Source organism: Apis laboriosa, unplaced genomic scaffold (genome assembly GCF_014066325.1).
Source record: "Apis laboriosa isolate Shangri-la unplaced genomic scaffold, ASM1406632v1 scaffold4_cov146, whole genome shotgun sequence".
Classification (NCBI taxonomy): domain Eukaryota; kingdom Metazoa; phylum Arthropoda; class Insecta; order Hymenoptera; family Apidae; genus Apis; species Apis laboriosa.
Genome location: NW_025223501.1, coordinates 3623295 through 3637806, shown reverse-complemented (window position 1 = coordinate 3637806; position 14512 = coordinate 3623295). Strand labels below are relative to the sequence as shown.

General features: G+C 35.0%; 1 protein-coding gene across 2 annotated transcripts in view; it reads right to left on the bottom strand.

The window, feature by feature from the left end:
* The window catches only part of LOC122717197 (polypyrimidine tract-binding protein 2), a 503296-nt gene extending 489761 nt beyond the window's left edge, over positions 1-13535 (bottom strand). For both annotated transcript variants that reach the window (XM_043941033.1, XM_043941030.1), the window contains exon 1: positions 12827-13535. In XM_043941033.1, coding sequence (XP_043796968.1) covers positions 12827-12834 — 8 coding nt within the window. In that variant the 5' untranslated portion in view covers positions 12835-13535. The remainder of the gene's footprint in view (positions 1-12826) is intronic.
* Positions 13536-14512: the final 977 nt, after the last annotated feature.

The following is a 14512-nucleotide window of genomic DNA, read 5'->3' as shown; positions in this document are numbered from 1 at the left end:
AAAGAGATAGAGAGACATCGAACGAGAGAGATAGAGATAGGGATAGAGATAGATAGATAGATAGAGAAAGAGATACAGATAGAGATAGAAATAGAGAGAGAGATAGAGATAGAGATAGAGAGAGAGAGAGAGGGAGGGCCAGGAGCGATGAAGCCAGAAGAGTGGAGCGGACAGAGGAGGAAGTCACAAGCTGCGGGCGCGTCACAGGCATGGATATACACGCGTCATGGGACACCGTGTGTCAGTTTTAATTAGCGCGCCACGGGCATCGAAGCCGGGAGCCCATCAAACATGGGCCACCGGTCACGTTACCCGGTGATCGTTAATAAAATTCCACCACCATCGTCTGCCATTCGCCGAAACGTGAAGTCGTGGGCAGCGCCCGTCGCCGCTTCGGCCGCGTTATTCATCTTCGAATGAATCGAGGATGGGGCCATGGCAAGTCTATCCGCTGATCCTTCTTGATTCTAGGCGGATGATTCTGCTCCATCAGATAGTCCGCCATTTTTGCCTTATCGGGCAAACGATTGCGGGTCGATCGATGAATCCATGGTTCGTGCCATGGATTTTCGTTTACTTTCGCCGCGATTGAACAACACACCCGCGCTATTGTTAATTGGAAATAACAATAAGCCGATAGTTGTTGGCCGGTTTAATCGATGATAACACGATGACGAATGATACAGTGTGAGTGCAACTAATTAATTTCAATTACAGCTTATTGACTCAAATCGGTTAATTACTGGAAGTTGAGCAATTGTATCTCTCCATCACGGCCATTCGATTATTCGGGATCGCACCCTCGGTCTGTTATTCTATATTTGGATAATTTATCAATTCAGTGATTCCTTTTCTATTTCTTTTATAATAATAGACATATTATTGTTGCTTCTTGTATATATTTTTTAATATATTTATCTATATTTTACAGGTGTAAAAACTTATATAATACTCCTTGTTGCGACAAAAAATAAAAATGAAAATAAAACAGATATAAATATAAATAGAAGAATGTGTGTGCAGGATTTTAATTTCAAAAATCTCGAAACTCTTAATAAACATCGAAGAGAAGGAAAGAAAGAAAGAAGGTTTTTGCTTTCGAAACATTTAACACGTACGGCGAAGAAAAGAAAGAAAAAAGAAATTGGCCTACTATGCTCGAGGAAGTTTACGATGAAATATAGGTAACCCTTGAAGCAGGTGCTTGATCAGTTTGCAGCTGGAGCCTGAATATGGAATACTGGCTCTAACGCAGGTGCAGAAAGGTATAATATACCTTTCGCTGTTGCCTATACTCGTATTTGAATTTAACCACACGGGCACACAGTCCCTGAAGGGGGACTAAGTAATGATAGGTAGTTAAAGCACGTGATCAAATTGTTACTAATTGTTGATAAGATGAAAAAAAAGAAAAAACAATTAAGCAATCATTGATAGATAATAATTCGTCCAATTTTTATATTTGCAATTAAAAAAAAAAAATTAGAAATTAACAATCGCAACGAAGGGAAGAAAAATTGTCTCTCTTTTCGATTGCACATCTGAAAGAAACATTCTACGAATTATTCACGAATCGATAAATGGAATACACTATCGATTATCTTTCTCTCCTTTGTTATAAATTAACTCTTTTCCTCGATTTCTTTTTTTTTTTTTTTATACCAATTACTTTTTCCTCTTCCTGGTTATATTCCCGGTACAAGATTAAATATATCACTCGTTGAAAACGATATAATAAACAATAAATGCGTTTCCGGAAACGTTCGCAGATAATGGAAAGTAAAAAAAAAAAAAAAAAACAAAACCGATAAGGGCTGCCTTTCTGGAGCAAAGTTACACGAAGCGCACGTTAGAACGCATGCGCTGATAACGATAAACGATACGGGGCACACATGCGGGTTGTACACATGTAGAACCCGCGGAAAATTCTATACAATCACTCTAACGACGCGTGAAGTTTGATTTTGACGCACGTTGCAAAAGAATCGAATCGAGTCGTGTTCGATTGGCTGTGGGAAAATGCTGCATATAACGAGTATGATTTGAAATCTGCCTTTTAGAATAGGATATAAAAGTTAAAAAGTCTTATATATTAAGATTGGAAAGAATCTTACAAAGATGCAAAGATGCAGTTTATAATATCAGGTATTTGCTTCCTTCGTCCAGATATCTTCAAAAAATTATATTTTGATCAACAATATGGCCAATAAAAATTAGAGTAATCAGTAGAATTGTTAGATCAAATATAAGGATACATTCTCAATCATCAAGAACTGTTATTCTCTTCTTGTATAAAATTGGCAAATAATAATCATCCTTCCAGAGCAAAGAATAGAATTTTTGGCAAAAAATTACATTTTGAATAATATGGCCAATAAAAACTAAAGTAATCAGTAGAATTGTTAGATCAAATATAAGGACATATTCTCAATAGAACAGTTATTCTCTTCTTCTTTAAAATTGGCAAATAATAATCATTTTTCCAGAGCAAAGAATAGAATTTTTGGCAAAAAATTACATTTTGAATAATATGGCTAATAAAAATTAAAGTAGAATAGAATTATTAGATTAATTATCAAATATAAAGACACATTTTGTATATAATAAAACTATTCTCTTCTTTTTGTTTAAAATTAACAAATGATAATCATCCTTTGAGAGCAAAGAATAAAATATCTTTGACAAAAAATTATATTTTGATCAACAATATAACTAATAAAAATTAATCAATATGATCAAGTATGATCAAGTATGAGAATATATTCTCAATAGAACTGTTAATCATTTCAAGGGCAAAGAATAGAATTTTTGGCAAAAAATTACATTTTGAATAATATAGCTGATAAAAATTAAAGTAATCAACAGAATTCTTAGATCAATTATCAAATATAAGGACACATTCTCAATAGAAATGTTATTCTCTTCTTCTTGTATAAAATTGGCAAATGATAATCACTCTTCAAAGGCAAAGAATAAAATTTTTGGCAAAAAATTATATTTTGATCAACAATATGGCCAATAAAAATTAGAATAGCCAATAGAATGATCAAGTATGAGAATATATTCTCAATTAGAATTGTTAATAGCCCTTCTTCGAGAGCGAACAACGAGTAAAATATCTTTGATGAAAACTTACATTTTGAACAATATAAGTGGCTAATAAAAATTAAAGTAATCAATAAAACGACCAAGGGGAGGACACGTTCTCAATAAAACTGTTATTCTCTTCTTGTATAAAATTGTATAAAATTCTTCGAAGGCAAAGAATAGAACTTTTGGCAAAAAATTATATTTTGATCAACAATATGGCCAATAAAAATTAGAATAGCCAATAGAATGATCAAGTATGAGAATATATTCTCAATTGGAATTGTTAATAGTCCTTCTTCGAGAGCGAAGAACGAGTAAAATATCTTTGATGAAAACTTACATTTTGAACAATGTAAGTGGCTAATAAAAATTAAAGTAGTCAATAAAACGGCCAAGGGGAGGACACGTTCAATAGAATTGTTATTCTCATTCTTGTATAAAATTGGCAAATCGTCCTTCGAGAGGAGAGAATGGGTATAAAATATCTTTGGCGTAAATACGTAATATATGAAACAACGTTCATACATTACTATTAAACGCGTTCCACGCATACGAATCGCAGTCGTAATGATAGTCAAAACAACGTTCCAGCCAGTTCACGCTTGAATTATAACTCACTGTCAATGCACCCAAAACTCGTGGCATCCTTTCGCATCGTGGCACGGTGCCATGATCTATTAGCGTCAAGAAATGCTCGTTATGTTTCTGACGATGGGCCATAGAGATAGCGGCGACTGGGTCAATTCTGATCCGATATTTCTTGCATTAATTCCAGACAGATCGATAGATCAAAAAAACGATTTTTCTCTATTTTATTATTATTTAAAATTTTTAATTTCCATAAAATATTTTCAAAACTCACAACACCGAATCCACTTCTTACCAACGTCAAATTCCTTATCCCTTCCCGTTCCATTCAACTCTCGTCCTATCTTCTCGTTCTCCTCTTCGCTCGAATTATGATACAGCGCTAATTAGTCCAGAGATAACCGAACCGAATAGTATTAACCAGAACAAAACGAGAGAGATTCTCTTTGTCGAATCTTTCATCTTTCCTTCTCTTTACGCAGTGCAAGTGTCTTTGCAAATATATTGGTGACGCTTTGCAGCAAGGTATATCTCATTAAAAACGAAACTTGCCGAGCACACAGGGAGAATATGACTTCCTAGGCTTCAATTACTAATGGCAGATTCAATATTACATCCCGCTCTCTTTCAATTTCAGTCTTCTCAATTGTAGGCAAAATTACGAGTCCTTTGAACTGGGGCGGGAATTTCTATTCCCGTTAAACACACGGGAACCGCGCGTGAAAGTTATAAAGCCACGTGTTGTAACGTGTAACTTTAATTATATATCGGGATGAGATAAGGATTTTTAGAAGAAGAAGAGGAAAAGAATTCTGAAATTAATTCTTCTTTTTTTTAACCAGACAAGTATCGACTTAGACAGATTATTAATTTAAAAAACGAATCAATAAGAGAAACAAGAAGGGGGGGGAGAAAGAGTTTACATATTGAAACGAAACACGGCCGAAAAGGGGTTGTCAGGGGCGCTTAATCCTCAGAATCGAAGAATTATCCCGCAATTATTTTCTCGGCAAACACGCGCAGATTCTGCGCAATGAATAAATTCATCAAGAAAAACACGGCCAAGTTTCCCTATCCCAGTGGAATATTTGCATATTGAAGTTAGTTGGTTCAAAGAAGAATTTCTCATTTCGTTGGTCCGTCTCTTATTTCTCTAATTAAACGACTACTATATAAACAATAAAGTAACGTGGCGGTATTTCGTAAGAAATCTTGAAAAATTTAATAGATTTGAAATTCAAAATATCTCCAAAAAATAGCATCGATAGATCGAAAAAGAAAAATATTAAGAAGGAAAGGGTGTCGATTTCAAGTACTACGATCGAAGTATTAACTTTGCAAAGTGTTCGATTAAACTGAAAAAAAAAAAACTGCCCACTGGGNAAAAAAAAAAAAAAAAAAAAAGAAAAAGAAAAATATAACGCCATTCGATCGAATCGAGGCGTTCCACAACCGTTTCATAAAACGCGCGCACGTCGTTCAAATAGTTGACCAACAATTTTCCAATCTCGACGATTCGAGCGTTACAGATGCCGCTCGTAACTTCGAGCTGAAATCATCGAGATGATTCGATTACGGTCCGACGGATACGGCCGAAAAGCGTCCACCACGACGGCCATTTTACTCAGAAACAGAAATCGATGTAACGTGGAAATCAGAGAGGCGTGTGTTACAAACTGCTGGTAATGTTCACTCGTTCGCTATATATAATAAAAGTTCGAACGCATTTCACACATTTCAGTGTAGATGTCGCTTCGTAAATATAGCTTCCAATATATAGCTTCATTTTTTTTTTTTTTTTTTTCACAAAGAATGAGATCTTCTTAAATACTCGATAATCTGAATATTATCTTTCCTTTGCTTCTTCTTCGAGTACTAAAGTCTTCTTATAATAAGTTAAATTAATAATCGAATTGTATTATTTGTGATATCGTAATTTTGTAAATAATTTTTTTCTAAAAAATAAAACAATCGATAATATACGTATCTATATATTTATACATCTTCCTTTCGATCATAGCAGTAACAGTTACGACAAATAATCGAGTGCATAAAGCTTGCAACAATCAATGCTCTCTACATCAGAATCGTTGTGAATTGAAACAAGTGAGAAGGAACGATTCATATTTCACAGTCAATCTTCACCCTTCCCCTCCCCCTCCCCCCGAATATGGATTAACGCATCAGAAGCGTTCTTCATCTTCTTTCTTCTTCTCTCGATCGAGTCGAGCAGACTCGCGTTGCGGGTCAATTTTTTTTGATTACACCATACAGAAGGCAGAGAAGGCCATCGTGTGACAATGGACAATGGAAAGAGAGAAAGAGAGACAGAGGGGGGGGGACGTTTTTCACGAGATGAATGCTCGGTAATTGCTACTAGAGGGACACCGTGCTCCGTGCCAGGGAATCCCCGCGTCTCTTTCGTTCTTCCATCTCCCTCCTGCGCCCTCCCCCCCCCCGTGCGCCGCACAGAGCAAATTGGCCCCGAAGCCCTCGGATCGGTGCATTACCGATGCATCGCTGCGCATCCGTCGATTGAACTTTTCGATGCAGCCTCGAAACAGCCTCGAATCCCTCCCCCTCCCCCTCTCCCGCCGTCGTTTCGCATTTATATCGATGAATACGATGCGCCCTGTGTGATGCCCAACGTGCAGTGACTCGTGTCAATCGCGTTGCATCGATCCTCTCTCTTCTTTCTCTCTCTCTCTCTCTCCTTCTCTCTTCCTTTTCGATTCTTTTTTCCATCGAATGGACATCGTTTTATTTATTTTTTTTTTTTTTTTTCACCCAGGGTCGAACGTTTCTTTTATTCCTCGCTCGCTTTTCTACTTACGTAGAAAGGGGGAGGGGGAGTTTCGAAGTGGCGGGATAAAAAAAGGGGAGGGGGAGAAAAAAATGTCGATCGGTTTAAGTGCTCGACGATGGTGACGATGGAAATGGTGACGGCGACAATGCGCGAAAATCGTCCACCGTAAATACTGGGGGGAGAAAGGGGAGGGGAGGGAATGGTTTCTCGTAGTCGTCGGTAACAGGGAAATAAAAAAAAAGAGGCTTTGAAGTGATTAAAAGTGGAACGACTTCGCGTTGGAGTTCTCGTTTTTCTTCTCTTTTTAAATTTTAATATTTTTAACAAAGAATGGAATGGAACGGCGTGTGTTATCGGCTAATGATTCGATGAGACGGAATTTTGTGTTGAAAAACACGCAATTTGTCAAAAACCTCGTCACACCTCGTCAGTGGACAGTAAAATGATGATAATTGACGATCTCCTGAGCTATTCAAAATTCTCTGTCTAAATATCGTTTAACGTTTTCTCAAATGGCAAAGATCTTTCAAAAATAGATGACTTATGAACGAAACAATTTCTTTCTGGAATTCTTATTGTCGCCGTTTATTTTGAATCGTAACAGTTTACACAGGTTTACTTACTTACGCAATCGGGAATGAGAGAAAAATTCCCCTCCTTCGACTCTTTCTATAATCGAAAGGTAAACGGTACGAGTGGTAAAACACGTGTCGTGCCAATTTATCGATCGAGCAGCAATTTCCAGTCGCAACGCGCGGTGTTCCAGTTTGCGATGCGACAATGGCCCCCCGTTATCATCCCCGAAGACACGGAATCGCGTCACGGAGAGAATCGCGAATCTCGAGGATCGCCCCTTTGAGGAGGCGATCGATGGAACGACTATTGAAACGCGATATTGAGAACGGCGAGATAGGCGCTCGCATTCAACTCGATTGCTGTTGCATTTATCAACCGCGCAGCGTTACCCTACGCGTCCACCGTCTTTTGATAACGAATTTCGTAAATTTTTTTCTCTACTTTCGAAACGCATTTCGCAACGAAGCTTCATCGATGAAGCGCGAACTCTTTTGTAAGAAGACATGGAGAGGAGATTGATCAAAGATTCTAAAACTATTATATTATATTATATATTATATATTATATATTATATTAAATGTATATTAAATGTTGGAAATTTAAATTAAATTTGTATCGATGAAAATCTGAAATTCCAGAAACTTAGGACTCTACAAAAATCGTACCCAACAATAGATCAACCTTAATTCTTGTGAAACCTCTAATTGATACGCTCAAATTACCAATACACGAATTTTCATTTTCGAGTAATTCCTAGAGTGTCGCACAATCTATCTGCCTTTTATTTTGAATCAATAAAAATACTAGATGCATTATCTTATTATAACTTAATTCTGTAGTTTCACCATATATATTCTTTATGGCTTTTTTAACAACAACAACAACAACAACAACAACAACAATTGCGCATCCAATTCGAATCCCTACATTCTGAGACGTAAATTTCAGACGCGAATCCGACCTCACCCTGACGGATAAACACGGAATATAAATCGAAAGGATAAACATTTCAAATGCCTTCGTTCCATCATGATCCCCAAATCCTGGACAATCCATCTCCTCTCGCTCAATTCCAGAGTACGTGCGCCCCTCCCCAAAATCGGCCGATATCTATCAAAACAACACGGAGCAAGAACGATCATCCATAATATAATAAGTTTCGATTGGCCGGAGGGGGTAGGAAAGCTAGGAGGCCGCATACGTGACGGAAACGGTGTCACCTAATTGTCCTATTATCGCGCCGGTGGGCGAGGATCGAGGAGGAATCGCGTGGACGTCAGGACGAGATCTATTGGCGTGGCGCGTACACGCGATCAAGACGTCTTATTAAGTAGGTGCACGCGGCCCATCGATAAATCTTCGATGCTGGCGCCGCTCCACCACGCGGCCCTCGTCTTATTGCATATCTCACGGACCGATGAAGTGGCGAAACCTAATTTCGTACCGGGATCGCCTCTACACCTCGAAGGCGAATATAGACGTCTTCGAGTTATGGTCGATTTCGTTCGTAATTACGAAATGAAAATTGGAAATTGGGGATGCCTGGTTGCGCCACTATCACGAGCAAATTTATGCAATCGCATTGCTTTCGTATTCCGTCCCGTTCGATGATAAATGTTTCTCCTTTCCTTTTCCTTTTTTGACACTTCTTCTCCAGACGTGTTATCGTTTCTTTACATCTTTCATCACATTCTCCACCACCCTCGTGTCCACGCATCACTCATATTCCAGAATACGAGTCTTTGGGACGGATTACCTTTATCGTCTCTTTACATTTTTCATTGCACTGTCCACCGCTCGTGCCCGACATTACTCATATTCGTTCTTATCGTTTCTTTCATATTTTTCGTCACATTGTCCACTAATCGCACAGCATTCCGTGTTTAACGTCATATTCCAAATGATTCCAATTCGTTTCGTATCTATCGAGATACATTCTTTCAAAATCCGCACAAAAGAGGGTTTAAGTCGGGTGAAAATGATGACCAAAAAAAAATTTCTCCATGATTTGACGTCAAATGTATCCTTACTAATATTTACATACATCATACTAATATTTCGCATCACTGAATATTTTTAATGTCACTTACTTCTCCTTCTATTTTATTTGATCTCGATGAAGATTTAAAAAAAAAAAAAAAAAAAAACACTCTTCACTTCGCACTTTTTATTTCTCGCGAATAATATTATTAGGCGAAAAACAAATTAGAAATGGAGCAAGTTGCTAGCCGAGCATTTGTCATCACTCGTGACGAAATGATGTACTTGGAAAAAAAATTATCCACCAACGATAGCTGCTGATGGGGTTTATCGAATTCGCAGCTCTGACGTGACCGTGGGTTGATAAAGGACACCTGTTCGGGGCGAAACGTCGGAGCAGTTACCGCGTGCGTCGAAATACCGACCGGAAAGTTAACCCCGCGTGAAACGCGATGGCTTCTGAATATTTCAATTTTCCGTCAATCGTTCGAAACCAAGGCGAAAGTCATGGCGATATCATCGTTAAATTCAAAATCTTGAATAAATATTTTTCACATTAAAATATTGGCATTAGTTTTTTGAGAATAATTTATGTTGACTGAAGAACTTTCGTTTACTTTCGAACATTTTTGTTCTTACTTTTCTCTTCCTTCTTCTTGCTCGAGAAAAAGAAACTCTGTATTATTTTTTTCTATAATTATTTTACAGAGCGTAAAAGGAAAAAAAAAAGGATAAATTCAAGGATTTAATCAGCATAAATCTCAGGGATATAACATTGTGTTGGCTGTCAAAAATTACGATTGAATCGAATGGGTATTCAAATCGTATCAAATTTGATTTTTTGTATTCAATAAAAATATAGGAAAAAATATTTTTTAAAAAAAGTTTTTCTACAAAAAATACTTCGCATCGTTATGCATTTCTATAATATTCTATAGTATATTTGTCCTAAGATGTTTTTTCGTACAACGATGAATAAGTTATGATGAATATAACAAGAAAATAACTTGGTAGTTCCATAAAATGTATTATTAACTCGGTGTTTTTTATGTACAAAATCATTCAGTACAAACATAATCTTAAAATATAAATATATATATATAGTTAATAATCCATTAGCAAGGTGTGATAAAAAAGCAATTGATAAGATTGAAACATTAAGTGTTAAAATACTTCAAATTGCACTTTAGATAGAGATGAAGTGGTAGTTAATAATTCCCAACTCACAATCGTTTTCTTCCTTTCAATATTGCATGTAATATAAAATATATTTGTAATAAACATACATACAAAAGGTAATATTTCATAAATATAAATAGAAATCCAAGAAAAACATCCTATTTTACAAAACATTTAATAACATCTTAAATTCAGAAATATAATGTGTAATAATTATACATAACATTACACTAAATGGCTACACATTACTACACACGAAAACTACTACTAATAACTATAACTAGATTAGAAATATATTTAAAAACAACATACATTTTATTAATCCAAAACCAGGATTGATTGAAAAAAAACTGAAAGAAATCTTGTACAGAGTGTTTTAAGAAAAATATTGAAATAATATCTATTCAAACGTATAAATAAAGACTATATGTAATTTGTTCTTGTTCCTCCACAATTTTAATTCAGAAATTTTGCCAATTAGATTCTCATTATTACTAACTTTTGATAGATGACAGAGAAAAGAAATACTTAGAAATTCTTACAGATATATCTTTGTCAATAAAATTAGTCAATTAAGGAAGCACTCCAGAATTGCCAGAATTAAGGAAAATATATATGGGGATGAAATAGTATAGAAATAGTAAAAGGGAACATTGAGATCTTTGATGAAGACTTGGAAACTGATAATATGAAGATACAATATAATGCTTTCATATTGATATATAATGGTATATGAATTGTGAAAATATCAGTACCATCATGATACGACTAATAGTGTGTTCAATTCACATAACTTTACATTACCAGGAAAATTTTCTAGCAATCCTGAAAAATTACCTCCATTTTTTTGATTCTCTAAAGAAGAAAAAACAAGATATTTTATTTCATTATTATTTTACACAATTATTATTATGCAATACGTTTTTTTTTAAAAACCCTGTACAAGAAAACATTAAGACTTCCCGAAGACATCACATATATTACCCAGAATTAATCGACTCATTCGGTATGCACGAGAGCAAAAAGAAAAGAGAAGCTAGCGAGCGCGATGACAAAATAATGATCATTGAAAAGCGTCTCGAGAGCGTGTATATGTGTGCATGCATGGGAGGAGGAGAAAAAGAGAGAGCACGAGCCACGTAATGCAACACACCAGTTTGACGAGCAACATCACGTGGTCACCGACACGCAGAAGCAGAAAAGCTGCAAGTAACATTTGGTTACGCACGTGTATGTATGTACAAGTTGTTTCAAAAAGTTAAAGTCAAATAATAGTATGTTAGTAATCATCAAAAGGAAAAAGAAAGTCTTCATAAGTAAATTCTAAATATCATTAATTATTTATAAATATTTTTAACTATAAATCTTTTATTTACTTCTTTCTTATTTACTTCTTTTACCAGATTTAAATCTACTAATCTCATAATCTCTAGATACATTCACAAATTGTGTATATATATAATAAATGATATTTAGATCCATTTTAGATAAAACTTTTTTTTTAATTTTGATAAGTACTATGCTAATGAAGCATAATCTTACTCTTTTTAGAACACGCTATATATGAGGAGGCAAACGAAAGCATGGAGAAAAGGGTACAACGTCAGTAGAAGCAGAAGAAAAAAGAAACGAGAAGTTTGAAAGAGCGCCTGCTCGAACTGACGGTATATACTTGTCTCGCTCTTCTTCATGTAGCGTATATTTTATCTCCCTTTCTCGTACTGGCATGGTCCGCAACATCGTTTACCTCTCTCTTTATGACGCACAGATCGATTCTTTCTTTCTCTCTTGCTCTCTCTTTCCTCATCCACTCAGCTACACCCTTTCCTTTCCCTTTCTTCGGCAACCGTGCGCGACATCACGCATACAGATATATAACTGAGGTACACCTTCGTTCAAAAGTATGAGATATTTATTATTTTATCATATTTTCTGTGAAATATAAATTATAGATATTAAATTTTTTCCTTTTGGATAATTTTCATTGCAAATATATATATTTATATTTAATTATATTTGTATCATTTAATTATATAATTTTTTTAAATTATTGAATATTTGTATTATTTGTATATATGTTTTGTAAGTATATGAACAAATACATATATATGTACTATAATTATACGTATTAATATTTATCAATCTATTCTGAATTTATTTTGCACATAAAAAGATTATATAAATATCTTGATTTAAAGACAATGATTTTTATGACCTAAAAAATCATATATTGATTAAATTTTAATTACTAAAAATGTGCAAAATAATTTTTTTTTTTATAACATCCAAATATTAATGTATATTTAGAATACATGAAAATAAAAATAAAATATAAATATAAAAAAATATTTACGAACTGCAATCAATTGTTCATATTCATAAACAACGCGATATTTAAATAATCTTTAAATAAACTATTTAATCTAATTTTAATTCTACATAACCTAAATTTTTAGTAATGGTTTATTAATTTTCATGACATTTCTCAAACATTTCTCTCTGATTAAGCAAATATTCTTATACTTTTGAACAAGGTTGTATGTACAGAAACGCACGCACACAAACGTACGACGCCCTCGTCGATAATTCCCATGTGCACGAACTCACCCGTTCATCCTGATGGTAGATCCCCACGTTGACGGTTCTCTCCAGGTCCGATGTTAGGTTAAGTGAACTCCCGCGTTTGACGTTTCCCGGTTACGCACACGATCGCCGAAGTATATATCCGGCAGCGATCTCAGCGACGACACGAGGACGCAGTGAAAACAACAGGTTGCATGTGACGGCGGTACAAATATGGCGGCGAAAAAAATCACTGTTCAACCCGGCGCGATATAAACCGCGGCTGTTTTCGCGTGCACGCGCTATAAACACTATCTCCGATCGCGTGTCTCTTTCTCGCACCCTTCACGTATACGTTGCGTGTCTCTGTCGCGTGTCAGGTAACCTTTTTTCCCCTGATGTCCGTTCGTAATGTCTCTCTCTTTTTCTCTCTCTTTGTCGCTCTTTCACTGTTAAGCTTGGTTCGACCGATTCACCTGTCCCTTTAACTTCACCGTTTTTTCTGCCTTCGTAATGAAAAAAAACTCAACAAATCGTCACCGCCGCACCCGAATGCTGCTACGCTCGCCGCCGTCACCGCCTCAATCGACGTGAACGTTCGAAACGATGCGGATTACAGACTCTCATGCGGACACACACGCGGTCCCGTTCGCACGTACACACCGGAAGAAAAACTGGTAGGATGATAGACCGCCGGTCGAGCGGAAAGAAAAGGGGGAATCTCGATGAACACAGATCGTACACACGACTCACACACGCCAAATCGTCGTCACGAGCGACAGGAGACACACGCTGCTACTTTTGGGCCGTGGCATTTCACAAGATAGATGTACGCTCTGATGTGTCCAGTTGCGCATGTTACTGCCACCTCGCGGCAATTTTGTTAATTTGAACTTGTTTAAATTAATTTGTAACCATCAAACGGTTACGAATCAATTTTTTTAATTAATTTAATTTGTAAATATACTTATGTAGATATTTAAATACTATTTAGTGCAGCATATGTTTAAAAATTATTCACTGATATTCTTTTTCTCTATCATTTTCGTGTCACATGCGATATTATCGATTTTACTGAAAAAGACTGCAGCGCTATTGGAATAATAGAACATCAATTTCATATTGCAATATTTAATTGTTAAAATTTTCAATTAAAAATTAAAATCTAATATGGATATTTATCAATTTTAAGCTAAAAATATATAACATCAAAAAACAATGTGATATCTAGAAATCAAAGATAAAAATAATAATATTTGAACTTTTCTATGTACATCAATTTTTTAACTATTACTATTTTATATTGCATTCATAATTTATTTGATTTATTTGTAATATATAAGTATGTATATGTGTACGAATGATAATTATCTTTATTATATTGAAAACTTAACCTAACATCACAAATAGGATTGTAACAAATAAGATTATTTAAGATATTTAAAAGATAAGATATATCAAACCACATTTATTGTGAGTTAATTAAAAAATATTTCAACTCGTCATAGATTTTGTTATTAATCAATAACATTTATAAAATTATATTTTAGAAAATAATAAAATCAATAAAATCAAATCAATAACGATAAAGAAAATCACTAACAAAATTTTCAATTTTTTTTACTCTTCTCTAACAACTATTATATATTTTATTTTAATTTATTTATTAACCCAAATAATTTATTTTCATAATTAATTATTTGTTTATCCATTAAAAAATCTGATCTCTTA